A 26,677-nucleotide genomic window follows, 5' to 3' on the forward strand; every position below is an offset into this window, starting at 1 on the left:
AAAAACACATAAAAGTGATTGTCACAGTATCGAATATGATGATCGTATATAATCTGAAAAAGCTTGACAGCCAAAGCAGAAAGCTCTTGGCAATCACACAGGGTGACCCCGATTCCCCTCTGTCCCGGCTGGAGGGAAGCCGCAGGCCTCTGCCGGTACCTTTTTGTAATCGGTGGCGTCCTCTCTCTCCAGCCTACTGGAGTAGGGCCTCCTGCCCTCGCCGTAGATGCGGTCGTAGCGCTCAGAAGCGGTAAGGCTAGTCAACCCAGAGTCGTTCCTGCAGGGCCAAAGTTCACCCTCGTTATCTGCCATCCCTCCACATGTCAGATATTTACAGCACTGCTCTGCCACTTCCCATCTGTACCCAAGCACTGCGGCGGCCAGCAGAGAACGGCATACGTACCTCGCAAGTCGCTCGCTCTGCAAAGGAAAACAGAACAGAGTGTTACTTCTAATGCCTTTAGCTCGTGTTAAGCCCTACAGCCCAGACAGCGTGACGCTTTTTTTTTTTTTGAAGCGCTGCAGCTTTCCTGGTGTCTAGACACGACCGGAAACTGGAATGTCAACGTTATTCGTCAGCAGACGTTTGGGACGCTGCTTTGAACCTGCAGTTATGCCGGATTCCGCTGATCGCACAGGTGTTCCCCTTTTAAATGGCTACATATTTACAGAGGCAAATGTGGGTACCTTGCCCAGGGGTACAGCAAGGAATCTAACCTGCAACCTTTCGGTTATAAGCCTCACTCCTTACTACTATGCCAGACCGTTGCCTATTAGACACCTTAATCAGCAGAACAGCCAGACAAACAGCCCTTGAGTGGCAGGGGGATGATGACTGATCTGGCATCAGCATATTTTCACAGCACTTCCAAAGCAATGAGCAAGCAAAGGAAAGCCACCTATCTATTCTCCTGCTCTAACTAAATTTCTTTTCTAGTGTGTATAGAAGGAGCACAATGGCACACAAAGGACGCAGCGCTCACTCCTGAACGCCTTTTCTCTGACTGCTATTTTCCAGTGTGCACACTCCCCTCTGCTGAGCTGGAAACACTACCTCTTCTGCCACCACAGACCAGCGCAGTTTGAGCCGTTCACTAACAAAGGGCTTCAACAAGCTGCTGCTAAGTTGCTCTGTTTTTTTTTTTTCATTTTTATTTTGGACGGCTGGGGGATGTTCTTACACTTTACAGAGGAGTTTGTTAATCAGAAAGCGTGGTTGGAACAGCAGTGCACGGTGTCCCCTCTCAGGAGCCAAACAGCGCTTTGCGTTTCCTCACAGGGGAAGAGTGCGTGCTTTTCTGAAGCCGCACTGATTACGGGGCCGTTTCCTATCTTTGTTCCTGCTGCGGCCTGGTCTCCATCACGCAGCGTGAGGAGCGGGGCGAGGAGACCAGCTGCATGCTCCTGAGCACCGATTCGCTGTCCAGCTCTCTGCACAGAAAGCCCCGCCCCCCCCAAACCCACAGGGCCCAAAGGAATGGCCCTGTCCAAACAGGAAGTGGGAGAGGAAATGTCAGCTTGCCCTCGATTCTCTACGCCCGCTTTCTGTACTGTGGGGCGAAACGATGGCCAACTAGGTCACGCCCCGAAGAATCCATTATCCGGTGACCCCAGCCGCACTGACTTCCAAGGCGGCGAGGATGAAAGACAGGAATTAATCTCCTGTACCAATTATCTCAGTTCTGACCGTGCCCCAGCTTTATGTTTTTTTTTTTTTTAACAAAAAAACTGTCCAGAACAAAAGAGGCCTGTCGAGAAACGGACAAAGACGAACTCACGAGTTTTAAAAGCTGACAACCTGCCAAAAGAGGGAGATCAGCTTTTCCCATTATTCTCGCATTACCTCCACAGATGTACCAGCCCAGATTTGCAAGGGCCAAATTTCTGTTTCATTATTCTTCCCAAGTTAAGGAACTTAATCAGCTGTGTCAATCGAAGGTTTCAACAGCCTTTGTGTTGGAGATCGCCTTGGCAACAGAACAAAAATTCAAAGCAGCAACAGGGACAATTGCAGGAAGAAAACATTATATAAAAATCAAAGAAGAATTCGATCCAAACTGTTAAGAGTCCAGAGAGCAGCTGTCCTAGAGCAGCACTCACTACTTCGCCCCGGGGTCTAAAGGAGAGAGGGAGGAGGCATGTGGACCTAGATTTGAACCTAACCGTGACAAAGCACCCAAAAAGGGACAAAGCACAGAGCTCTGTGGCCTTGGCCACACAGGCGCAGGATCTGTGCGTCCCCTCAGACAGCAGGGGGTCTTACCTGCGGGCCGCTCCGGCCGCTGCCATCCTCAGAGTCCGACTGCTGCTCCGGATCGTTTTCATCGCTCTGAGAGACAACGCAGAAAAGCACCGTTACCCTGAACTTCCCGCAACGCACCCCTCCAAAGGCTCTGCCACTGAACACCACCACACCTCCACTGAACCACCGACACTGAGGCAGTGTGGAAAATATCAGTGAGCATCTGTGTGTATGCGTGTCTCTGTGTGTGCACGGACATGCATGTCTGAGAGCGTGTCTATGTGCATGCATGTCTCTGAGTCTATGCGTTTTCACATGTGTGTCTCTGTATGTGTGTATACAAGCATGTCCCTGTCTCTGTTTACAAACACACATGTCTTTCTCTGCATGTGTGTACAGATGCATGTCTTTGTGCGGTGCTGTGTGCAGTTCGTACATCCTGAGTCCAGAAGGACACGCCGGTGGAGCGTCTCTTCTCCCTCGGCCTCCGTCTGTCCCGTATGGACCTGGGCTGGGACTTGTCCTCTCCCTCCTTCTCCTCGTCCTTCCTGTCTGACTCTGAACGCACAAACCGTCACACGGTACATCAGACTCAATCACACAAACCGTCACACGGTACACCAGACTCAATCACACAAACGGTCACACGGTACATCAGAATCAATCACACAAACGGTCACACGGTACATCAGACTCAATCACACAAACGGTCACACGGTACATCAGAATCAATCACCCAAACGGTCACGCGATACATCAGAATCAATCACACAAACGGTCACGTGATACATCAGAATCAATCACACAAACGGTCACGTGATACATCAGAATCACTTAAACAGTTACACGGTACATCAGAATCAATCACACAAATGGTCACACAGTACATCAGAATCAATCACACAAATGGTAACACGGTACATCAGAATGAATCACACAAAGACACGATAAGCACAGCGATTAGGAAAAGTACCAGGATGACACTGAGAGCAGGGACCGGAGAGTGGGGCTTCACGAAAAACCCACAATGGGTGGAGCAGCCACCCTCAATCACTGACACGCACAAACCAGTCAAAGACTTTTCTCTGCAGAGTAAAACACTACGACTGGCTCGAATCGGGGATTGGTCAGGGATTGGTGAAGGCTCTCTCCGCCACCTCCGTCCGCGAGCGCTGACCTTTGTCCATCTCCCGGGACAGCCTTCCCAGGCTGGGGTAGGCCGCGCTGATCCCCGTCAGGCTGTTGGGCCTGTTGAGGGCGCTAGACGTGGAGAGCGAGGTGGTGGAGGTGGAGGTGGGCATGGTGGTAGCCGAGGTGCCTGCTGTCCGGTAGCGCTGGAGAGGAGACGAGCCACAATGATTACAGAGAGCCTGGGCAGCGTGGATCACTAACACATCAGAGGGGCAGTGTGCCGTAGCAGGGCTCATAACCAGCTAAAACGCTCCACCGGGCCGCTGCGTTGTACCCTTGGGCAGGGTACTTAACCCAAAAATTGCAATGACAATAATGTAACGTACCCCCTCAGTAACAGTACAAAAACATGCACAGTGTTTAACAATTCAATGTATTTGACCATTCTGCCTTCTTTCCACACTGTAAAGCAAGGATATTAGACCCTGGGCCTGGAAAGCCTTAATGTCTACAGGATTTTGCTGCAAACACGTGCCGGGCCACCGGTTTAAACAAATCAGTCTACAACATCACAGTCCTCCCCAGCTTAGAGTGACCAGTGTAAGGAACTGGAACCTGCTGGATTATAAGTGCTCCTGAGCACGCCAAAGCACCCATAGTTCCCCTTGAGAGACACCGGATTCTATTATTATTATTATTATTATTATTACTGGCATTTAGCAGATGCTCTTATCCAGAGCAACTTACAGTGGTTACAATTTTTTGTTACAATGTTATCCATTCATACAGTATTATACTGTATATATATATATTAATATATACATTATTTATACAGCAGTTATACAGCAGTTGTGGGTTAAGTACGTTGCCCAAGGCTAAAGCAGCAGTGCCCCAGCAGGGAATCGAACCAGCAACCTTTTGGTCACAAGCCCTGCTCCTTCACCTAACAGCGAGCCAATGGAAATAAGGGACCGTGGCTGCGGCTGACCGGAACTGACCTCTTCGAAGCTGCGGTAGCGAGACCTGTAGTCGTCCTCCTTGGTCTCGCTCTCTTTCTTCTCCTCCAGCTTTTCCTTGTCCTGTTTCTCCTTCTCCTCCTTCTCCTCGTCCCGGGTTCGAGTGACGCGGCTCCGGCCGATGGTCTTCTCCGCCTCTTGGAGGTCAGTGAGGGTCACCCCCTGCAATCCCGAAGATAGCCCCAGATTTAGAGATGTGAAGAACCAGACTCTACATGACCTACCAACAATCACCCATCTACCACCTTCACCAGAATCACTGCAAAGGTATGGCATTACAGCACTGCTCTTACATCATCTCTCTGAATAAGGGGGCATTACATATAACACTTCTTCATTCCTAGTGGAGGTTTGGGTGAAATACCACCCTCACCACATCTCACCTGAAATCACAAAAAGGCACTTTTTAAAATACATTCATGGATGTACATATTCCAAATTTTCTGTTTTCGAATGTTCTCAAAGCTTATCACGTGAAAGTGCCTTATTCCTGTAAAAAAAAACGAATACAAACGAATCGGGACTTTACTGAAATGCCAACCTGCCATGATTAGCTTTTATGCACTGATCTTGCAGCTGCAATCACATGAATAACACTGGCTAGGGGTTAGGGGGAAGAAACAGGAAATGGCCAATTTCCTCCTGCTTGTGCACAAACATCTAAGACATAAAGCCCTGCCATTTTCTTTTAAATGGCTTTCAACTTCACAAGATGTTATGTTATAAAGTGTGTTTTAACTGCACATTTTAACTGACATTTATTTTATTACCGTTTATAAAACAAATGGAGTTATTTTAATGCCATTGTTCCTGCTGTGCTAACTCTGTGTCTGAAGTGTAAGTGCCTCAGCCTACAGCAGGGACACAGCAGACGTGGAGGCAGGAAGGGGGGACTCGCCTGGGTGGAGCGCCTGGACTGCCGGGCCTGTCTGGACCGTGCTTTCCTCTGGGATTCGGACTCTTCATCCCGGACAGGAGTGAGGTATGATCTGCCCCAGACACAAACACGCATGCACACACACTCAGGCTTACACACCTCAAATTCCCGGGGGTATCCCAAAAAACAACAAAAAAATGCATTGAGATGCCAACCGATACTAGTGGCCCTACACCGGATGCAAACATACAGCTGGTCAGATTTAAACTCACCCTCCAAGACCAGCTCACTGATCCCAGGTCAGCCCAGATCAGTGCCAGGTCCCTCTGGACTTTATCTGTATGGTCAGTCACTAACACTGGGCACTGATGACACTGACTGTCTAGCTACTGGGCTGTCTCCAGTACTCTGCAATGAGACTCAAAGGATGATCTCATAACTGCTACCCTCCCTGGGGCCCCAGTAGTGCTCCCTTCAGTTTGCTAAGGTCACAGCTCCAAGGCTTTATAGAGATCTGATTCTTCCTTCTCCCCGATCCTCTGAATCATACTCCACCACTTCCTTGCATTAGGGCGTGGAGGCTGCACTGCTGAATCTTATCTCCCTGTGCTCTGTCCACGTGATGACCTCATTTACAGTCTGCATCTATCAAGTGCAGCCAGCAGGAGCATTGTTCTCAATTCACTACAGAGGACATTCAGATCATTACAGCGCATTACCGTTTCAATCATTACAGGCCGCTACCGTTTCAATCGCAAGAGGAGAGCTGAAACAAAAAAAGGCAGAACAGCCTTTGGCTGCGGATTGACGCCGCAGGTCACAAAAGAGAGGTTTACCACAACAAAACAAAGACTGCTTTCTTTACACATATTATTTTCATAAGAAAATATGAATTTATTTGTATGGGAGTGGACCTCCTGCCCTTGGTAATCCCTGTCAGTTGAGACTCCTTATAAGGTGCCTGAATTTCTACCTCAACTGGTGGCTACTTTCAACAGTGACTCTACAGGGAAAAGGCATGCATGTTTGTGTGTGCGTGTCTGTCTGTGTGTGCTTGTGCTTATGTGCACATAATTCTGTGTGTGTGTGTGTGTGTGTTTATGTGCACATAATTCTGTGTGCATGTGCGCGTGTGTGTGTGTGAATGTGCGTGCACTCGTGAATGTGTGTGTAATTGTGTGTGTGCTCATCAGTGTGCCTGACCTGCGTCTCTCCCTGCCGTCAGAGGACAGTACAGGGCCGGTGGTGGACGTGGTTGACGTGGTGGTGGTGGTGGTGGCTGCTGCTGTATTTACAATGGTGGGAATGACAGCGGCCGACTCCTTCTCCTTCTCTGCACTCTCCTCTGGCCAGAACCTGTGTGAGGCAGTGAGCATTACAGCCAGACAAACACGGGGTGGGCTCGTGACAGGAAGACCCAGGACACACACACGCGCGCACGCGCGCACACACCGCAGTTACACACACCGCAGTTACACACACGCTGTCCTCAGAGCAGGGGCATCAAAACTCATTTCCCAGCAGGCCTTGTGCATGCTTGTTACTCCTCAGACCACTTCCCCCTGTTTCATTGGTCCAATCAGTCAACAGAACTATGCTTTCACTTTTGTGAATGAATCTTAGGCTTTCGCTTGCAGCAGCCCTCGATGACAGATCGAGGCGTTTGTGTTGTACTCTGCCTCGCTTGTGAGTCGCTTTGTATAAAAGCGTCTGCCAGATGAATAAATGCAAAAGTAATTTAACGAGGTGTGTCACCGGCAGGGAGAATTCAGGTAGGAGGAGTAAGGGATGCAGACTGAGGTTGGAGCTGGATACCCCGGGGGGGGGTGGGTGAGGGAGGGGAGCAGGGGAGCAGGGGGCTGCGTACCTGCTGCTGAGGCCGGAGGTGGTGCTGGAGGAGCCGGAGCGGGCGGAGGACAGTGAGCCGGAGCCGGACAGCAGGCCCCGGGTGCCGGTGGGCGAGGTAACAGATGAGGAGGTGGAGGTTGAGGTGGAGGTGGGGCTGGGGCTGAGTGCGTCCTCCTGCCTCCTACCGAAAGAGCCGCTGGGGGGGGGGGGGGGCGCACGAGAGGACAGTCAGAGAGGGAGAGATGGAGGTGAAGAGAAAGAGAGAGAGAGGGGGAGAGACAGAGACAGAGAGAGAGAGGGAGAGGGAGAGGGTAACAGAGACAGGGAGGAAGGGACGTGGAGAGGCATACCTTTTGACAGCCTAACTTCACAAAGAGGGCGGTTACCAATAACTTTACAAATATATACATTGCGCTGTATTAAAATTAGAGGGGAATATCAGTACATATCACATAACAATCTGGGACTGTGGAAACATTTTCCACTCAAAAACACGCTTATACATACAACACATCCTTGCCTCTCTAAAAGAAAATCGTTATCAAACCACAGCCATCAAAAGCCCCTGAACTCTGGAGCGACAGGACAAACACAGAGAGGAAGGAGACCAAACGAGGCGGATAAGCATGCACAGTCAGCGGAGGGCTGAGATGATCAGGAGGAAGGGAGAGAGGAGGAGAGGCGGGGGGGCGTGCAGCGGAGAGGCAGCAGCAGCAGCAGTAGCCACGCCGCTGGGCGGATACCTTCTATGAACGATGTACTGGGACTGCCAGGGTTTAGTGTTACAGGTATGGGGGTCCAAGCTGGTGGCGGACGAGGACTTTGCCGGCACGTCTCGCGCGCTGCTGCTCCGCCCTATGGCTAGCGAGTGGGACGTGCTGGCATGCGCAATGGGTGAGAGAGGCATGTTACACACGCACGCACGCACGCGTGCACACACACACACACACCTGAGCACAGCTACATGGGTCCTGCCTTCGTTTGTCATTGACTGCAATAGGTAATGACGTAAATATAGATGTACTGTATACCTAACATTAAGCCATTGTCATTTAGCAAAGGCTCTTATTCAGACTTCCATGGGTTATAGGTTTTACAGTTTGTTACTATTTAGACAGCTGGGTTAAGCACTAAAACCAAGGGTACAATGGCAGTGCCCCAGCAGGGAATCGAACCAGCAACCTTTCGGTTACAAGCCCTGCTCCTTACCACCACACTAGACTGCAGTATACATATATGTGTACACGAAAATATAAATAATTAGCTAGGGAGTGCTGCAGGTCCGTACGTCCTGAATATCCAGACACCCACATCTGAAGAAAACCAGGCAGGAGCCAGGAGCCACTATGCAGCACAGACACTCACAGAACAGAACCAAACAGACTGACTCCGGTGGGGCAGTGAGTGAGGCGCACTGGAGATGGTGCTACATTGAGCTGTCTGAGGGGTGTGGGAGTGGAGTCGTCAACCAGAAGCAGAAAGCAGCAGCTCTGCAGATGGGAGCTAAATGAGCTGTTAGCTCTTTGACATTTACGCTCATGAAAATGTATGGGATGAGCCCTGAGGAATGAACGTGAGTGCTGATCACTGGGGGGGGGGGGGATTCGGCTGGGAGGACGTGGGGGGTGGGGGGGGCACCAGAGGAGCTGCGATTCGGTTGGGAGGAGGTGGGTGGGGGGGGTTCGGCTGGGAGGAGGTGGGGGGGGGTGGGGGCGGGGCAGATGTCTTGGCGTGGGAGGGGTTGTTAGGGCAGCCAACCTGCGCTGGTAGCCTGGCGTTTTGCTCAGGGGCGCGGTGCCTTCGCTGTTCTTGGCGTCATCGTCCCAGCGCCTCCTGGTGTACGAGCCGCTACGCACCAGACTCGCCGCGGAGTCCCTGGGAACCAGAATCTACAATAGCACCCTGTGCCTCCACCTACAAAAGAGCGCGCTCCCCCAGGCCTGACGCACTGTGCACTACACGGCCACAGATCTGACGCCCCACTGATACCCCACACTGACTGCCAGTGGGTTTTGACAGACGTCCTTATGTGCTGACAGAGGATTATTAATTACAACTGTGACCTCTGCAAAACACTGGCACAGACTTCATCTCCGCTCTTAGCCCGACAAGAACTGGAAATAACTGATATATCTCGATTTCAATGGATTTTTAGGAATTCAAAAAAAAACAAGAGTAAGCATTTCGTTCACTGTCGTTCTGTTTCTTTCCTAAATCCTTGTAACGCTGTGTTGTTGTTTTTTTTTTAAAGATATGAGACCCAAACAAAAGCAACAGGCGGCATAAGCCCACACGACATGCACAATGCTGTTCAGCTCGGATGCAGATACAGCATCCCCAGGCACTGACAGAACCTGGATCAGTTTCACCTTCCTGCAAGACACAGGACCAGTCACGATTAGAGGCATCTTAACTGATCCAGGGTCAGCGCATGGTGGCACTGTATACCCAGAGAGTGAAACCTGAGCTTTCCTTATTGCTGAACACACAACTGAGCAGCAGGGGGCGCTCTTCCCTCTTTCACCTGTTCTCCTTCTCGTCCATGTCGGAGGTGCTGGCCATTCTGCGGGAGGGGATGGTGGGCGCTACGTAGGCGAGCCGCGTTCCTTTCTCCTTTTCCTGCGGAGCCAACAGTCTCATCACATCTCACGCACTCAGGCACGCGCAAAGACGCCAATGAAGCCCACATGCCGATCCGCACACTACACACTATGAACAACAGCAGCAGCAAAACTCAAACAGCGTTTAACGGGTCTGCAATGACTCGCTGAGCGTTATGCATCTGCTGCTTATGTTCTGAATTAACCGGGCCCAGAGATTAATTTCATTCTCATCAGGATCACCATCGTGATCCCAGAGCAGATTAGAGTGCCTACATCCGTGTGGCTTTGGGCAGGTTATTTGCATGAGAGATATTCTCCCCTTTTAGTGTATCACTTCCAGCCTGTATGGGTACAGTTAAGGGTTATTTTGTCTGAACATTGGGTCACCCTTCCATAAAAGTAACCGGGTGACCGAGAGTGCTGGCGACGGGACGTGACCTCTGACCTTGTCCTTGTCCTTGTTCTCCAGCGTAGAGGACAGGCGGGGGCTGGAGGCGGAGCGCATCACCCCAGAGGAGTCTTTCTCCTTCTGCGCCTCCTTCCCGGCTGTGATCTCCGCCAGGGCCCCGTAGCTGCCTGTCTTCCGCAGGCCCAGCCTCCAGGAGGCGGGAGACTCGTCCTTCCGCTCCTCCTCTTTGGGGGAAACCTTCCCAGAGGGAGGAGCCAACTGCAGAAAGTAGGCGGGGCATGTTAGCAGTCACAGAGCTCATGTACACTGGGAACAAATCTAGAACCCGTAACGTTACAGCACCAACATCACAGAGAGCTGTTGCTGGCTGCCTGGCTATTTTATTATCGTTATTATTATTATTATTATTATAGTATTATTCCTGTTGCTGAGCACTTCAATGATGGTAATCACAGAGATAAAGCAGGAGATGGATGGGCTACAGTCAGTGTCCTGATCTGCTCTGACCCTTCAGGATGCTACAGGATCTGGAACGCGCTGGTGGGTCACTTTAGGAGAAACGCACATTGGAATGGGACAGGGGTCGGCAGGCCCAGAGCCATGCTCGGGAGAGTGTCTCCAGTGCCACAATTACACCAAAACATTATTCAAATACTTTTAACCTCTATGATATCTCACGAGTTAAGGTCTTGTATTTGCATTCTAAAGACTATCAAAACTCCTCCTTAATTAATACTCAGGTACCAGTGGCATGCTTTCAAAGAGACATGAGAAGTAGTGTCTACTCCGACTTCTTGATGAGCAGCAACAGACAGCCCTAGATCTGAATGTCTCGGGGTTAGTGCTGCAAACAGACAAAAGTTGTGCTTGGCAGCCAAAAGCCGTTAGAGCCTTTGGTCTGAACAGATCCCTCAACACAGCTTCAACAGCATGTCACAGAAATCCCACCGAAAAAGCAAACTGCTTCATCTGCAACCCAAGGAAACCCCCCCCACCCCACCCCACCCCGCCACGCCGCCAGAAGCAGGCCACACATGAACCTACAGCTGAAGCGGCCCCAGTCAATGCGTTAAGAGCCTCATGCAGAAATCCAGTTAGCGGAAAGACATTCAGGTTAGTACGGTCTCGGGTTCAGTAGTAGAGGGTGTTACGAAAGCCGTCTTGGGGAAGCAGGAGAGGGGAGGAGTGGGGAGGTGCTGAACTCGGGGGGGCACACCAAAGCCTCACCATCGCTTTTTTGGGTACGAGAGAAATGCCAGTTTTGCGTAAGCCCTGACGCCATAACGCAGGATCGCTTGGCTCCGCCACAGGCATGACAGGAGTAATAAGATCAGACTAAACCAATCGAGACAAGACCAGTGATGAGAGAAGGGGTGGAGACGGAAGAGAAGAAGACAGCAGCAGCAGAGATAACAAGACAGTTTCATGGGACAGAAGAAAGAGTATGCACTGTGGAGGCTAAGGCCAGTCACATGGCGCACAACACCTGCTGCTCCCCGCCGTTGGGGCGGGAACAGGGGAGACGTTGTGCTGCATGTCAGGGGCTCCAGAGAGGGGGAGGGGAGATAAAACCGTTTTCCCACCGCGGGTGAGAAACGCCACCGTTTATCTCCGCCTGGACACCCATGTCTGAAATGCTGATGAACAGTGATTGGAGAATGAGGCTCACCGAGCCATAAGAATGGGTGGAGCTACAGCGACTTAATGATCTGAACCAATCGGAGGAGAGCAGACGTCATTTGATTGGTGGGAGTAAGTCAGGTGATTGGCAGCAGGTGGAATCCCCACCCGTTATGTGATTCGTGAGGCCTCACCCTACCATCTCTGCGGGTGACAGGTCTCGCACACCGAGCACAGTCTTATCACACACGTATGAGGCTGTGGCTTACTGCTGACAGCTCCGTCAGGAGGTGTAATCAGGAACGACAGCTACATTTGTAATTTGCTCAAATCTAAATGGAACATGTCTGTCCTGTGTCTGTGCTCTGGAACAGGGGCATTCCAAGGTCTTTGTACAAGGGGGGTAAACAACCATGAACAGTTTTCAGTCAGCCTGACACCGAGAGATGAGCTGCTTATAAGCAATTTATTCTTACAACCAGAGCAATTTATACGAGTCTGTGTGGATTTGTAGGGTCTCTTATATGGGTCTGTCTGGGCCTGATAAAAGCATAAATGGCTTTTTATAAGCAGTGCCCTATAAGCACAGCAGAGAGCAGAATGCACTCAGCTGCTTCCACATGCTTCTGACTGGAAAACCTCACATGACCACAGCTTTTTACTACGCAGCATTTAACCATGAAGGGTTTAACTTCTTAAAGTCTCCCCCCGGGGAGAAGTCAGGGCATTGGCGTTCTGAATGCATGCTCATTAGTTCCCGATCACGAACACAGGCAGCGATCAGGAGGCGAGTCCCTCCTCTGCTGCAATGCTTCATGTGTCCTGCAGGGGGCAGTAGCAACGCGGGGAATCGGTGCATGCCAGGCGCTTTCCTCTAATCCTCATTACGCACCAGCAGTTCGCCTCCTTTACGTTTCTGAGTAATGCTTCTCCCTGCGGTTCTCGGAACAAGGCCCCCCGTACAACTGCTGCCATGTCTGTCTCAGAGACTAAAGCCCCTCACATCTGTGCGTCTGCTTGTCGCTGAGGGAACAGACTCAACTCGAAAAAAAGTTTATAAATACTCCAGTGACAGGTGGCATTAAATATGTAATTCATGTACACCCTGGAATTCTGTCCAGCCGTTAAATTGGCTTAGGTAAGGTACAGATTAAGGCGATCTGTTATTCCAGTTCGGTTAATCGTCTGTAGACTGGAGAGCTTCTGGAACGCTGCACACAGGCTCTCATATACACAGACTTAAACCTCACTACAAGAGGGCCAGATACAAAATCCACAATGCAGTCGCAGATCATACTACAGAGTTGCAGGAGCACAATTCAAGACATGTAGGCAACAGAGAGGCATTGCATCATAACAGTGGAATCTATGGTGGTCCTTGTAGAGCGTGTAGGCAGAGTGTGGTTAATGGAATTTTGGAAACAATCAAGATAAGCTGTCAAAAAGGGCTGGTTGAGTGCAGTCTCAGTCTGACAGGGGGAGTCTGTACGCAGCCTTACCTTCTTGACAGGTGATGAGGGGGTCACCTGGCTGGTGGGCGAGGTCGGCGGAGACACTGTCATGCTGGTCGGCGCCGGCGCCGTGCTGTTGGCGTTGCTCACGGGTGCAGAGGGCTTGCTCTTGTCTAGAGTGAAGACAGCTTATTGCATCAGCAAACTGGTTGTGACAACTGTAACGGTGACGTGCGGCTTCCGAGAGAAGCCGATAACGACGGCGCGGCGTACCTGCTTCGGTCTCGGACTCGGAGTCCTCCTCTTCCTCCTCTTCTTCCTCGCTGGAGCAGCTGGATTCGTCCTTCTTGCCCTCCTCCTCCTCCTCGGCCTTCTCCGGCTCCAGGGCCTCTATGCGCGGGGCGGGCTTCTCCGGCTCCAGCAGCACCGTCTCTTTGCTGGGAGACATGCAGACGGCTGGGTTTAGCCCAGCTCGCGTCACAGGCCTCAGACCTGATCCTGAGCCGCCCCCCGGCAGGCATCTCACAGACAGCCACGGGACAGCCTCGCGGCTGCCCCCGCCCCATGGAGGGACTCTAACAGGCTTTAGGTGACAAGCTAATACAGCAAACTGACTGTCCAGGGGGCAGTTATACTGGGGGCGCTTTTCGCATTCTACTGTACGGTCTGGCATACTCACTTTTTGAGCGGTTTCAGCGGTTGGTTGTTTTCCACCGTAGTCGTCGTTTCGATCAGAGGAGACTTCTTGACGTCTTGTTTCTCACTCATGAGCTAAAAAGGCAGAGACATCCTCTTTCCAAACGATCGAGGGAAACCACTTGACAGAAAGTGGATATTTACAAATGTGCTGTAACCATGTCAACAGAATTGAGCGATCCGAATTCGAAATTGCATCAACCGATTTACAAGTGTTTTTTATAGCTTCGGTCTTGCAGTGAACCATCCCGAAGAGACATTAGAGGACAGCGCTTACCAGATTCTGTTTCTTTTGTAGCTCTTCTAAGTAACCCAGGACGTCTTCATCTGCTACATCAAAGGCTGTCTGGCCCTTGGAGACAGAGCACCATTGGCCCATTACCGCAGAGCATCACAAACAATCATGTGCAAATGTGCTTAAATCAAAGGTTTCAACTGTCAGACCAGGACCAAAAGGGATAAGAGTAGAGATGGGTCAGGCTGAGTAGGGTTACAGCGAGAGAGAGAGAGAGAGAGAGAGAGAGAGAGAGAGAGAGAGAGAGAGAGAGAGAGAGAGAGAGAGAGAGAGAGAGGGAGGGGAATCCTACCACTTTGTTGACAGCGTCCATGTCACACATGTTTTCCACCAGGATTCGACAGGCCTCCTCTTTGCCCCAGTGCGCAGCTGCATGGAGCGGAGTCCAGCCGTCGAAATCTTTAATATTTGCATCATACCCTGCCTGGATTAAAAGCCTAAACACACACAGAAGGGGAACAGAAATAGCACAGGGAGATTTAGCAAATCTGGCCGTCTTGGACGTGTGCTGCAATCTCCGACCTCACAGTGTGCCAGGACCCAGCCTGCTTCTGCTGCTGCTGCTCTGGGCGCTTTCAGACTGGCCTCCTGCACTTGAGCGTCACTGGGGCACTCTAGCCAGGACAGGCTACATGATACACCCTACCCTCGGCATCACACACACACAGACAAACACACACAGGCACAGTGACAAACACACTCACACGCTCACAAAGACACAGTGACCCACACACGCAAACAGACACAGACACAGACACAGTCACAAACACACACACACAGGCCAACACACAGACACAGAGACACACACAGCTACAAGGAAGGAAATTCAGAGAAAACATTTCCTCTATAGGTTAAAGGTACCTAATTAACACAGTCACCATCTTTTATTAGTACATTAAAAACAAAGATAATGCGCTTCCCTGTACTCCCCGGGATTTGCGGTGCTTTTTCACCTCCAACACCACAGCCTTAAGCCCTTCCTGAGCATGCAGAGAGAGAGAGAGGCGGCTCTGGCTCTTGGCCTGGTTCCCGGGAGCAGATGGACAGGGTCCTGCAGTCCCTTTACTCAGCGGTCAGTCTGCACCAATGGCGGCAGACTGCACCAGCACAAACAGGAGGCTAACGCTAATGCGCTAATGCACTAATGCAAATCAGACCTCACCGCCTGACCTAGGGAACCATCCCCGCACAAAGAGTGTGCGTGAGTCAGAGAGACATCTGCGTGTCGTCTTGGTGACTGTACTGAGCGCTGGTAAGGGAGAGGGCGGCGGCGGACGCGTCGCGGGGACTCACTTTAAAACCTCGACGTAGCCCTTGGCGGCGGCGACGTGCAGCGCGGTGCCGCCGGACTTGGCGTGCCGCACATCGGTGATCTGGCCGCTGTTCAGCCACTGCCGAGCGTCCCGCAGCATCACGCGCTCCTCCTCCTTCCGGGCCGCCTCGATGTCCACCCCTGCAGAACACAACACCTAAGCACAGGTCCCAACCCAGGAGGCACACAGGGCCTACGCCTGAACACAGGTCCTAATCCAGGAAGCACACAGGGCCTACACCTGAACACAGGTCCTAATCCAGGAAGCACACAGGGCCTACACCTGAACACAGGTCCTAATCCAGGAAGCACACAGGGCCTACACCTGAACACAGGTCCTAATCCAGGAAGCACACAGGGCCTACACCTGAACACAGGTCCCAACCCAGGAGGCACACAGGGCCTACACCTGAACACAGGTCCCAACCCAGGAGGCACACAGGGCCTACACCTGAACACAGGTCCTAATCCAGGAAGCACACAGGGCCTACACCTGAACACAGGTCCTAATCCAGGAGGCACACAGGGCCTACACCTGAACACAGGTCCTAATCCAGGAAGCACACAGGGCCTACGCCTGAACACAGGTCCTAATCCAGGAAGCACACAGGGCCTACGCCTGAACACAGGTCCTAATCCAGGAAGCACACAGGGCCTACACCTGAACACAGGTCCTAATCCAGGAAGCACACAGGGCCTACGCCTGAACACAGGTCCCAATCCAGGAATCACACAGGGCCTACACCTGAACACAGGTCCCAATCCAGGAATCACACAGGGCCTACACCTGAGCACAGGTCCTAATCCAGGAAGCACACAGGGCCTACACCTGAACACAGGTCCTAATCCAGGAAGCACACAGGGCCTACGCCTGAACACAGGTCCTAATCCAGGAAGCACACAGGGCCTACACCTGAACACAGGTCCTAATCTAGCAAGCCCATACAAGGGCGGGGGCGGCAGGGTAGCACGAAGGTCGCTGGTTTGATTCCCCTCTGGGGCACTGCTGTTGACCCAGAATTGTGGCTAGGAGGCCCACACAAGGCAGGATGCGCAGGGCTACTTCCTACAGCCCTCACCTGAGCACAGGTCTGACCCTGGGAAATACACATTGCACCTTCAGAACATTCACCTGAACACTACAGGTGGAAAACTGCAACAGCCAGGTGTGCAGAGGCGGGATGAACTGTCAAGCCGAGATCAATTTCCACCTCTAGCGCTGCCACCTCCACACTATGGAACGGGACAATAATGTACAGAGCTGCAAGTGTACCATCTGAATTCCAAACCCCTTCAAAAAGAAGTTCACCCGAAGTGGTTTCGTTTGAAACTGAAGACAATGAAGAGGCAGACAATACTGAAACATACTGACATGGCAGAAATCTGACCTTGCACTTGACAAAGCTGCAGGCACCGTCTATACAGTCTACAACAGAAGTCTGCAACTTCAGCAGTTCAACACATCACACTTACTGCCAATGTAACTCTCGTTACAGGGGCATTAAGTAACACCAAACTGAGGATTAACTGTAAAAAGTAATGTAAGGTCATATAATATCAGATTCTGCAATGAAATGAGGATAGAGACTATAGACGATGCACTTCACATCACTTTTTTGCTAAGGCAGTGTGACCAATGTGCAGAAAGATGAGGATGACCTTTTTCAAGTGCGCAAAATGAATCACGTGTGTTAAAATAAAAAGTGCTGCTGTCTCAAGTGAGTAGTTCACATACACCACACCCCCTTGAATTTCACCTTCACTCAGAAAACATTCAGACAACCTCAAGGGAACGCAATTGAGGACAAGTTATCAAAGGACGCAATACACTCTCTGTACACCAGAGGGGGGTGTAGATTCCCCGATTTGTGACCTCATTTCAGATCTGTGTCCAATTCTCTGCATTTAAGATTTCCTTACTTTGTGTTGATTTTAATAAAATCGTCAGTGACAGGAATGTTACAGCCAGCCCTATATGTGTGAGGTGTATGGTCACCCGCTGGGCCACTGATGCTGTACCCTTGGGCAAGATACTTAACCCGCTATTGACTCAGTAAATATCCAGCCGTATAAACAGATAAAACTGTAACCTATGTGAGCCACTCTTATCAGGAGTGCCTGCTACATGTAATGTGATGCTAAATAATGCAGATGTAATGTAATGTCTGTACTGGCTTTTGGAAATGAGAACAGCTGAGGGCCAGCATTCGGGGCACGACGACTGCACTGAACTGCCCACATATAAACAAGCAGTTCTGCCTGGGACTGAAATAACATCATTCAGCTGAAGTTATCAGTTTCCCTTTCAGCTTGGGAAGCAGCATCCTTCAGGCCTGATGATTTATGCAAGAATGCAAAAAAAAAAAAAAAAAACATTCTTTCAGATGCTGTACTTCAGTGTACAGACACTTCAACTGAAACTAACACTGAGACTTGCCAAGAGACACTCTACCACAAATACAGTGCAGTAGCTCTACAGTACCCATCTGACTCATTTCTGTCTCCCACAGTGATGTGTAAGATACACCAGCCCCGAGGCCTAGCGTCTCTGAGAAAATAAAATGTCCACTTTTGTGGGATGTACTAAATATTCATAAACAGTCACTGTCTGAGCCATTCACTGAGTGCGTACCTGCTGCATCCAGACTTGGGTTCATTCCAAGCTCTGCTTAGACCTACACATTAAAAGGTGACTTAAAAAAAAAAAAAAAAGACAGCCTCCTAATATCTCAGAGGCTCGAGAGCTCTAGGTGCCTTTCACCTGCGAGCAAATAAAAATGGTCCTTTCTCAGAGACAGGAAGAGGGCATCCAGACCCAGACTCTTAAGTGGTACATCTCATGACTGCAAGTGCAAAATGAATTCCTCCAGGAGGAACAGCGTGCTAAATGATGACAGCACCAGTAACCTGTTCCTGCTTAACCTGCGCACTAGGTGGACGGCACGGTGACTTATTACACAAAGCCATGGAGGTGAACTTGTCTGGACAGACAGGAGGCATCAGGCCAATGAGCGGTAAGGGGCTGAGCCAGGGGGTGGGAAGATGAGGAAAGATGGGGCACCCATCTGACTGTTATGTCTGTAAAAATTCCTGCACATTCCCTGACAGAGCGCGGATTGTGCGGAGATTACTCCTGAACTGTGAGGAGGAGTGAAACTCCCATAATTAAGTGTTCTCCTGGAGACAAGCAGCCTTTTAAGGTAGGCATAAAGCCCCGACGGGCACACCTTTGGGTTAACAAAGAACACTGTGAAAACTCAACAAATAGGCCTGTGCTTTCTCTGCGAGTAGGCATAATCAAAGGCAGCCTACAGATTAAAGCAAACTGACAAAGAATCAGTGACGACAGACAATGAACTTAGCAAGGCGCCTCTGCCACAAGGCGTTGTGTTGCACTTTGCTCTTCAAACCGTGCACACTTCCTCTTCAAATCGAAACCCACAAGCGGGGACACCGTGCAGAGATCGAGCGGGTGGAGCTGCAGGCTCAAATGCCAGGCAAGGGGTACTGCCGCTGTGCCCTCAAGCCAGGCATGTCACCTGTACAGCTTCAGTGAGTATCTACCTGTGTAGATGGAGGGTAGACATAACGCAGTGTTTCCCCACCCAGGTATATTAACGGCCACCAGAGTATATTTGGCGACCCGTTTCAGCATTTTTTATTTTTAGTTTTTTTATCCATCTGAGAGAATGATGCCATCTGCAATCGATTAACTCTAGTGGACAATCTCCCCTCGCTCTACCCCTCCCGTACCTGTTTGTTCTGCTATCGTGAGAAGGGTCTACTGACAATCACACATGCTCTACAGAGAAACGCAGAGAGAGAGAGAGAGGGAGAGAGAGACGTTCCCTGCTATTACGTTAGAAGACGCAGACATGGTGGATATTTTACAAGCACGGACCAGATAAAGCAACTCCTTTCCTCTGTAATCGTTCTCTGACTCTGGTAGTAGCTTTGAATTCTATGAAAGGAAGCGGCAGCGATGCTGCATTGGTAGCTACAAGACTCAAGAGTGAATTCAGCCCACGTAACTTGACCATTGCGCAACACGCAGCAAAGTTGTCCTGGCTAAATATAAGAAAGATTATAATTCGTTTTATCTTCAAACTACGGCAGTTAGAAAGACACAGACTAACTTTAGCTAAGGTTAGACTACTCATTTTTCATGCATTTACTCAGCAGATATGAGTATTCAAAAATATTTTAAGAGAATATGGCATGAAGACGAGAGACGCACCGCACTACAGGTAACTTAGCCAACATTAGCATTTAGCATGAAATGGCAATAAATAAATGTGTAAGCCTCAATAATTACATGTGAAACTAACAGAAATATCCAATCAATGAAAATGTTGCGTTAAAGGTCACACATATTTGTTGTTTGTCACATGTAGTAGACCATTTTTGTGCCGGCAGGTAATGCCGGCCCTTTCCGCCGGCTACCGCCACAAGTATACTTCAGACCTGTGGGAAACGCCGTAATGGAAGCCATGTAAGCTACTGTGGATAAATAATGCATAACTCTTGAAACCATCACCGTACAGTGGGGTCCCTTTGGAGGGGTCACCGAGGTAACGAATGTGCCACCCTCAGAGGGACTGAATGGTGTAATGGGAGACGTGCTCATAAATAGAGTGACAGTGGCAAGGGCTCGATCTCTGGGCGGGGCTGACAGTTCCCTGACAGCATCAAAGGCATGCGCTTCATTACTGTGTGTGTGATGCTGCTTGGCACATAGCTCAGCACAGAGCATCACAGCTATGCCACATCTCAAGCAGCCATTTACCCCACTTCGCTGCTGAAAGACCAAGCAGGGAGCAAGAGGGTGGGCAATATGTGTGAGAGTTTTTACGAAAGCCAGAGAGAGAGAGGTGAACCTCGATGTATCCTGCCACTCTTTTAATCTCAATGTTTCGTTGCACATGTGTTACTTGCTATTCTGTTCCCTGGACTTGGCTCTACAGCAGTTTTTGCTGTCATGCTTTATGTGTATCTTACCATGACAGCCTTGTAATTGGCACTGGATATGAGGCTCAACCAAACAAACACACAATAAATAAATAAAAGCAGAATATAACTCAGGAGGAGGAAACTGACAGACGAAAATGAGCGAATGACTCGCTGAAAATGGGGAAGAACATAAGTGCCAGAGAGCAGACAGGGAAGGCAGCCTGGGTTACGTCACTCGAAGAGGCAGCTAAATGGAAACACGCAGCCCATTTGAACTGAATAATTACAAATCAGGCTAAGAGACCGTAAAAAGCGTGCAGTGAAGGGTGGCGGCAGGCGCTCACACAGGCATGTATACCCCACTGTTTGTTCCAGAGGAGATTTAATTGTTCAGAAAAAAACAGCCCCTTCATTAACTGCGGAACACACCGGCTGTGCTGTGTGTTTTCTGTGCACACGTTTTAAAAGCTGGCAGAAAGGAAGACTGCTGCCCTGAATAACAGAGCTTTTACTTCAGGCAAGGAAAGAGGACAGGGGAAACAGGTAGAGCAAAGTCCTTTCTCAAAGCCGTAAGACCATGTTCCTTCTATAAAAAGCAGGAAGAGAAATTGCTCAAGACCTTTGCAAGGGCACAAATCAGCAGTTTGCAGGGTAAGCGGGTACAATATCAAAACAGAATCTGCTTTAAGAGGCCATTACACCTCCGAGCTGGATGCAAGGAGAGAGCTCTTTCCCAACATAAATACACAAAAGGCGGTAAAACAAGGACACGCTGATTAGGCCAGTTTGTCCGCGACGCCACATGTTGTCTGATGTGCAGAAAGAGGATGTCTGATTAGTGAGCACTCACATCTCGCAAGTAAACAGGCAGAGACCTCACAGAACACTGCAGTGGCCACGCCCCCATTGGGACTATGGGATACTATGGGACTCACTGTGTTTTCACATGTGCTGTACCACTTCCTGGACCAATTCTTACACCCCCTAATGTACTGGAAATGTGCAATGCAGACTACATTGTGGTTGGCTGCCCTTACTTCAGCTAGTGCTTTCATTTCTCTAGCTACGGACTAATTGGACTTGGTAGAAAAACGATAAATAACCTATATGAAACAAACCGAAGAAACCATGAAACTGCCGTCTGGGCACCTTCTATTCCAATGTCACCATGTGCCTGCAGCGTAACAGGGTTTTTACACTGCATCACGTGGCAGATCACACAACCCAGTTTTGCCTTCCGCCCATCGCCAGTTCTGTGGAACTGATATTCTCAGTCATGTGCACAGTGTGTGTGTGTGTATGTGTGCACGGGTGTGTATATGTGTGTGTGTCTGCGTGTGTGTGTATGTGTGTGTGTGCATGCATGTGTGCACGGGTGTGTGTATGTGTGCACGGGTGTGTATATGTGTGTGTACGTGTGTGTGTGTGTGTGTGTGTGTGTGTGTGTGCATGCGTGCGTGTGTGCGTGTGTGTGTGTGTGTGTGCGCGTGTGTGCGTGTGCGGGTTATGGCAGTGTGGCATGCCACCGCGTCCCTCCCCACACTCAGCGCCTCAGTCAGGCCCTGCAAATAGCCCCTGACAGCTGCTGACAGCAGCGGTGTGTGCGGCCGCTGCGCGCCTGGCTATCCCCGTTACCCAATCCGCCTCGCGGAGCGCCGCATGCTAACACATCGCAGGCGGCCGTAATTAGCGCTCCATCCACACTGCATGCACACGCTGCACGCAGAGCTCTCAGGACGGGAGTGTTAATGAACACCTCCCCAAAGCCCTGGGCCCCTGCCCCTTCCTTGTCTGCACATTCCAAGGCCGTGTTGCTGTTACTGCAGCTTGCTGCGCCCCGATACAGCATCACGCCGCCACAGACCCCACGGATAATCGGAGCGCAGCTAGAAGGCCCTGCTGGTGGGTTCCATACCCTCAGCTGAACAGCACAGACACATACACACATACACACACAGAGCTAACGAGATCAGAACCTGTGGCCATGAGGCCCAGTTGGATTCACTCAAGGGCAGTTTAAGGGCTGTTCTCAGACAGAGACCATACTTTGATTAACAATTTTCACTTAACAAAAGCATCAGACTGCAGCTCCACATCAGATTCATGGCCTCTGAAGTTGCAGTAAACTGGATGGGATTACCTTCAGGTACTGCCATTTTTAAAATCTTCAGTACTACCGTAGTTATTATTGGTCACAGACACGCAGCCTTCTGTCGCTCCCAACTGTCACGTGACCGTTAGAAACTTCAGAAATGGCTGACAAGACATCTAAAATGTAGCTGAGCTGAATATTCCACTTGGCTCTTACCAGGTGGATGACACAGGCTTTGCGTGTCAAACCAAATGCTTGCCCTGGGATTCTTACCACAGATGGTGACCCTTCGTGCCCTTTCACAGGGGCAGCAGCGGAGCAATCCCGAGAGAGAGCACAGCTGCGTTACGGCTAACAATGCGCTAACAAACACATTCAGGGAAAGCACATCTACATTATGCCTAATAATGCTAACAGCGTTAAAACACATTCAGGGAAGAGGACGCCTGCATTATGGCTAACAACGCTAACTAATACAAACAGTCTCAGGGGGATGGCGAAGCTGCATTATGCCTGAATATGCTAACAACACTAACAAACGTTAACACATCTGTGGAGAGAGCGCAGGTACGCTACGGCTATCAATGCTAACAGCACAAACAAAAACACTAGGGCAGCGGGCACCGCCGCATTATCTAGCGCTAACACATGCTAACACACTTGGGGAGAGAGCCCGCCAAAAGAGCAAGTCTGAACAGGGCCTCTCACCAGCGCTGGAGGCATCTGTGTGTCATCAGCTCAATAAGAATGCCCTGACCAAAAATAGAAACCCTTCCATCCAGCTTAGATCATCACCAACGGTCCATGTAAGTGCATCGTATCTCCTCATTACATAACTCTCCCCGGGGGAAACAGCTGGCTGCCCTGTGCTTCCACGTGTATTCACTTTTATGTATCATTTATGGGGGAATGCAACTGCACCTGGAGTCTGCAGCGCAGACCAGGGAAGTGCACAGAAATTCAGACAACTTGGATTTGTCTCCTCACACTCTGGCACTGAGCCAAAACAGGCTACCTACTCCAACCAGGTAAACAGGCCAGGCAGCAAAAATAAAGAAAGAAATACATACGAAATGTGTAGAGCCAGGGCTCCATTTGCACTGTGGTTTTGTTGATTACGCTACATTACATCATTGTCATTTAGCAGATGCTCTTATCCGACTTACATAGGTTACAAGTTTATCCATTTTTTCAGCTGGATATTTACTGAGGCAAATCTGGGTTAGGTACCTTGCCTGAGGGTACAGCAGCAGTGCCCCAGTGAGGAATCGTACCAGCAACCTTTAGGTTACAAGCTCTGCTCTTTGCCACACCACCACACTCCCACCCCCTTGTGAAAAACACCCTGCAGACAGGAATCGTGTATGAAGACAGTGGCGATACAGGTGTGATCTTTGTTCAATCCAGCCAACTTTATTGGCATGACAGAGAGGGGTTTAGGCTCCAGGCTGCGAGGCCGTACCCTGCCGGTTGATCTCGTTCTTCAGGAGTTCTTCCATGGCCTCCTCCTCGGCGATGTCCAGTGGCGTCTCTCCCTCGCTGTTGACCACGCCCACATTGGCCCCCTGGCTGATCAGGTACCTGCAGAGACACAGACCAGCGGTGTGAAGTTAACCATGAGGGGAATGAACAGACTTGTGACCAGGAGGTTTGGGGTTTGAATCCCACACAGGCCAAGGCTGTCAGGCCTCCGAGAGGGATGCCGAGCCGAAGCGCAGCTATCTAAAGGGGATTAAGTGCATCAGCCACAGACATAATGCAACGCTGAAGGCAGACACTCAGCCATGTGCACACTGACACCACTCACCTACACACCTGTCAACAGCAGGTGTGACGCTTGTTGCTGGCCCGCTGTTAATCAGAAAGGCCTCAACACACTCCTGTCAGCCCGTAACACAATTCATTCCACCATTACGTTCTGTCACTCACCAGCACTGGCTTTATTTCTTTATAAATCATACCTAGGAGGGAACTCTAATGGTGCAGTGTGCAGTGTACGGGCAGAAGCGTGAGGACGGTGTTGCATGTGAAGATGACTTAAACACAGACCACTGTGCATGTCTGGTAAAGCTGCTACTTCTGCTTGGAAGAAAAAGCGCACTTCCTCATCCGGATGACAGCACGGCGCGAACCGTTAGAGAACACCGCGCAGAACAGGAAGTTGTGAGATATTAAGCTAAAGGAGATGTGGGTTTGTTTTTCACCAAACTCTCATTCTGTAGTAGCCTTCACAGGTCTGCTGCAGAGCTCACAGGCCTGCTTCCTGCAGGCTGCTCACTGATAACAGCGCCAAGGCCCACCCATCCCCTTATAGCCAGAGAGTATTACATTTCAAACGCTATGCTAAACTGTAGCAAATGCTCCCGCGTCCTCTTCTGACTGGAATTACCTATGATATCCCCCGCAAAAAAAAAAATAACCATGCATACCCCCAGCTGTGTTTTTTGCATCTAGAGTATATTACTGCACCATTTTCCACAGCGTGAAGCTAAGCATGTAGGAGTCGCAGTGTTTCCTGGAAGAGGTGAGAATTTTTTCCGGGATCAAGAAACGCTAAAAAAGACCTGGCAAATGTGAGAGCGTGGTACAAGGCCAGCAGCTGCTCCTGCAGCGGGGGCCGTCCACACGGCAGGCACCCCCCCCACACACCCCCACACCCCCACCCCACCCTGAATTCCCCCCCAGTTCCCCGGCTCATCCCTCCTGGAAACGCTGCCACCCTCCCTGCGTCACCGGCTCTTTCCGGCAGCGGCACGCGGCACCTGTGCATCCCTGCCCTCTGCATGGACACCCCCCCACGGCTCCCCCCAAAGCGGAGATCCATCAGCCAGAGCTCTCAGGACAGGGGGCTGCCATCCTGCTGACTGCAAACCAGTGTGTCGGGGTGACGGGGCCTGCGAGACATAGGTAATCTGCCCAGGGAGCCTACCGGCAGCTGTACTCTGCCTCTAACAGCCCTTTGCCGTGGCTATGCTGGGATAGGAAGGGCTTTGCGGTGGAACCTAAATAAAATTTACCAGGTGCAGAAAGGAAGTTGAAGTCTGTTGAACTTGCAAGGTTCCCCCAATCTCAATTTGTCACCAGACCAAATGATCTTTGGGGGAGCAGAGCTCCACAGCTCAGGAATGCTGGCCAGGTCTCTAAAAATCAGATACTGTAGTACAACCACAATTTCACACCGAATCCTAAACTTGGCGGATGGCACATTATTACCCATCCAACACAATGTAATACACACATATCCAGTAACCAACTGCTCTCAGTTAGGTAGTGTTGCCACGTTACCAGAAAAAACTCGAATGTGCAGGTAACAAAGCAACACAAACAATCAGGCCACTGTACACTCATACCTACTGCAAAAGTAAAAACCTGCAGCGATCCTTCCCCATGCACACACCAACCGATGAAATCTGATAGGTTCCCTTTTCCAGCAACGGCCTTCCTAGCTCATGAGGCTAAGGAGAAGCTGATGGAGTAACTTGGCATTGAAAGGCCACGTCCAGCAAGAAAAAAAAAAAAAAAAAAAAAGAGACCCTGGGACCATCAAATCCGATGTCAACTATTTACATCACGGGAAATCGGCCAATCAAAAGGAAGTTTAAGTCTGAAAACCTTGTCCTGCTCCAGCTAAGCACAGCGACTCATCGCTGTGCATCGCAACGTTCCGGTGCCAGAGGAAATTGCAACCCTCTAAAGTGAAAGGTGGTGCGGCCTGTGTGGAACCACCGTTGTGATGGCAACCTCATGATCCAGCTGAATAAACAGCACCGATCACAACTGGGAGGGGGGGGCAAGCAGTGCAGTACTCCTGCTGTTGCAATAGCAACAACGGGGGGGGGATGGGGGAAATAAACAGCCGCTGGTCGGTGGTTATCGGAAGGGGACAGAACTCGCCCCTGAGTGGGGCCACAAGGGCCAGTCTGTGAAGGCCCACACGACAGCAGGGCATGCCAGGTGGAAGAGATATCCCAAAACCGTGCAGAGGGGTGCAGTGTGCAACGTCACCCCCCCACAGCCATCAGAGCCCAATTAGCTCTCCGTGTAGGAATACGGGTACTCAGACAGGGCGCTAATCGTGCCCGTTGTGTGAGATTGTGTCATGTGGCTGGCATTAACACCATGACACAGACACTCA

At 50.4% G+C, this 26,677-nt stretch overlaps 1 protein-coding gene across 5 annotated transcripts in view; it reads right to left on the reverse strand.

Annotated features, from left to right (window-relative positions):
• Positions 1 to 26,677, reverse strand: part of LOC118771775 (protein phosphatase 1 regulatory subunit 12A-like) — a 59,505-nt gene that overhangs the window by 8,069 nt on the left and 24,759 nt on the right. For 2 of the 5 annotated variants that reach the window (XM_036519803.1, XM_036519802.1), the window contains exons 3-22: positions 24,005 to 24,123; positions 15,482 to 15,641; positions 14,481 to 14,625; positions 14,171 to 14,245; positions 13,877 to 13,968; positions 13,471 to 13,634; positions 13,246 to 13,370; positions 10,163 to 10,384; positions 9,639 to 9,733; positions 8,873 to 8,989; positions 7,858 to 7,992; positions 7,134 to 7,310; positions 6,470 to 6,622; positions 5,288 to 5,378; positions 4,372 to 4,551; positions 3,420 to 3,576; positions 2,679 to 2,800; positions 2,264 to 2,329; positions 404 to 420; positions 160 to 277 (exon numbers count right to left, since the gene is read on the reverse strand). In XM_036519803.1, the coding sequence (XP_036375696.1) occupies positions 160 to 277; positions 404 to 420; positions 2,264 to 2,329; positions 2,679 to 2,800; positions 3,420 to 3,576; positions 4,372 to 4,551; positions 5,288 to 5,378; positions 6,470 to 6,622; positions 7,134 to 7,310; positions 7,858 to 7,992; positions 8,873 to 8,989; positions 9,639 to 9,733; positions 10,163 to 10,384; positions 13,246 to 13,370; positions 13,471 to 13,634; positions 13,877 to 13,968; positions 14,171 to 14,245; positions 14,481 to 14,625; positions 15,482 to 15,641; positions 24,005 to 24,123 (2,530 nt within the window). The remainder of the gene's footprint in view (positions 1 to 159; positions 278 to 403; positions 421 to 2,263; positions 2,330 to 2,678; positions 2,801 to 3,419; positions 3,577 to 4,371; positions 4,552 to 5,287; positions 5,379 to 6,469; positions 6,623 to 7,133; positions 7,311 to 7,857; positions 7,993 to 8,872; positions 8,990 to 9,638; positions 9,734 to 10,162; positions 10,385 to 13,245; positions 13,371 to 13,470; positions 13,635 to 13,876; positions 13,969 to 14,170; positions 14,246 to 14,480; positions 14,626 to 15,481; positions 15,642 to 24,004; positions 24,124 to 26,677) is intronic. The other 3 variants (XM_036519806.1, XM_036519804.1, XM_036519805.1) reach the window with 2 other exon arrangements.

The sequence above is a fragment of the Megalops cyprinoides genome, chromosome 25 (genome assembly GCF_013368585.1).
Source record: "Megalops cyprinoides isolate fMegCyp1 chromosome 25, fMegCyp1.pri, whole genome shotgun sequence".
Classification (NCBI taxonomy): domain Eukaryota; kingdom Metazoa; phylum Chordata; class Actinopteri; order Elopiformes; family Megalopidae; genus Megalops; species Megalops cyprinoides.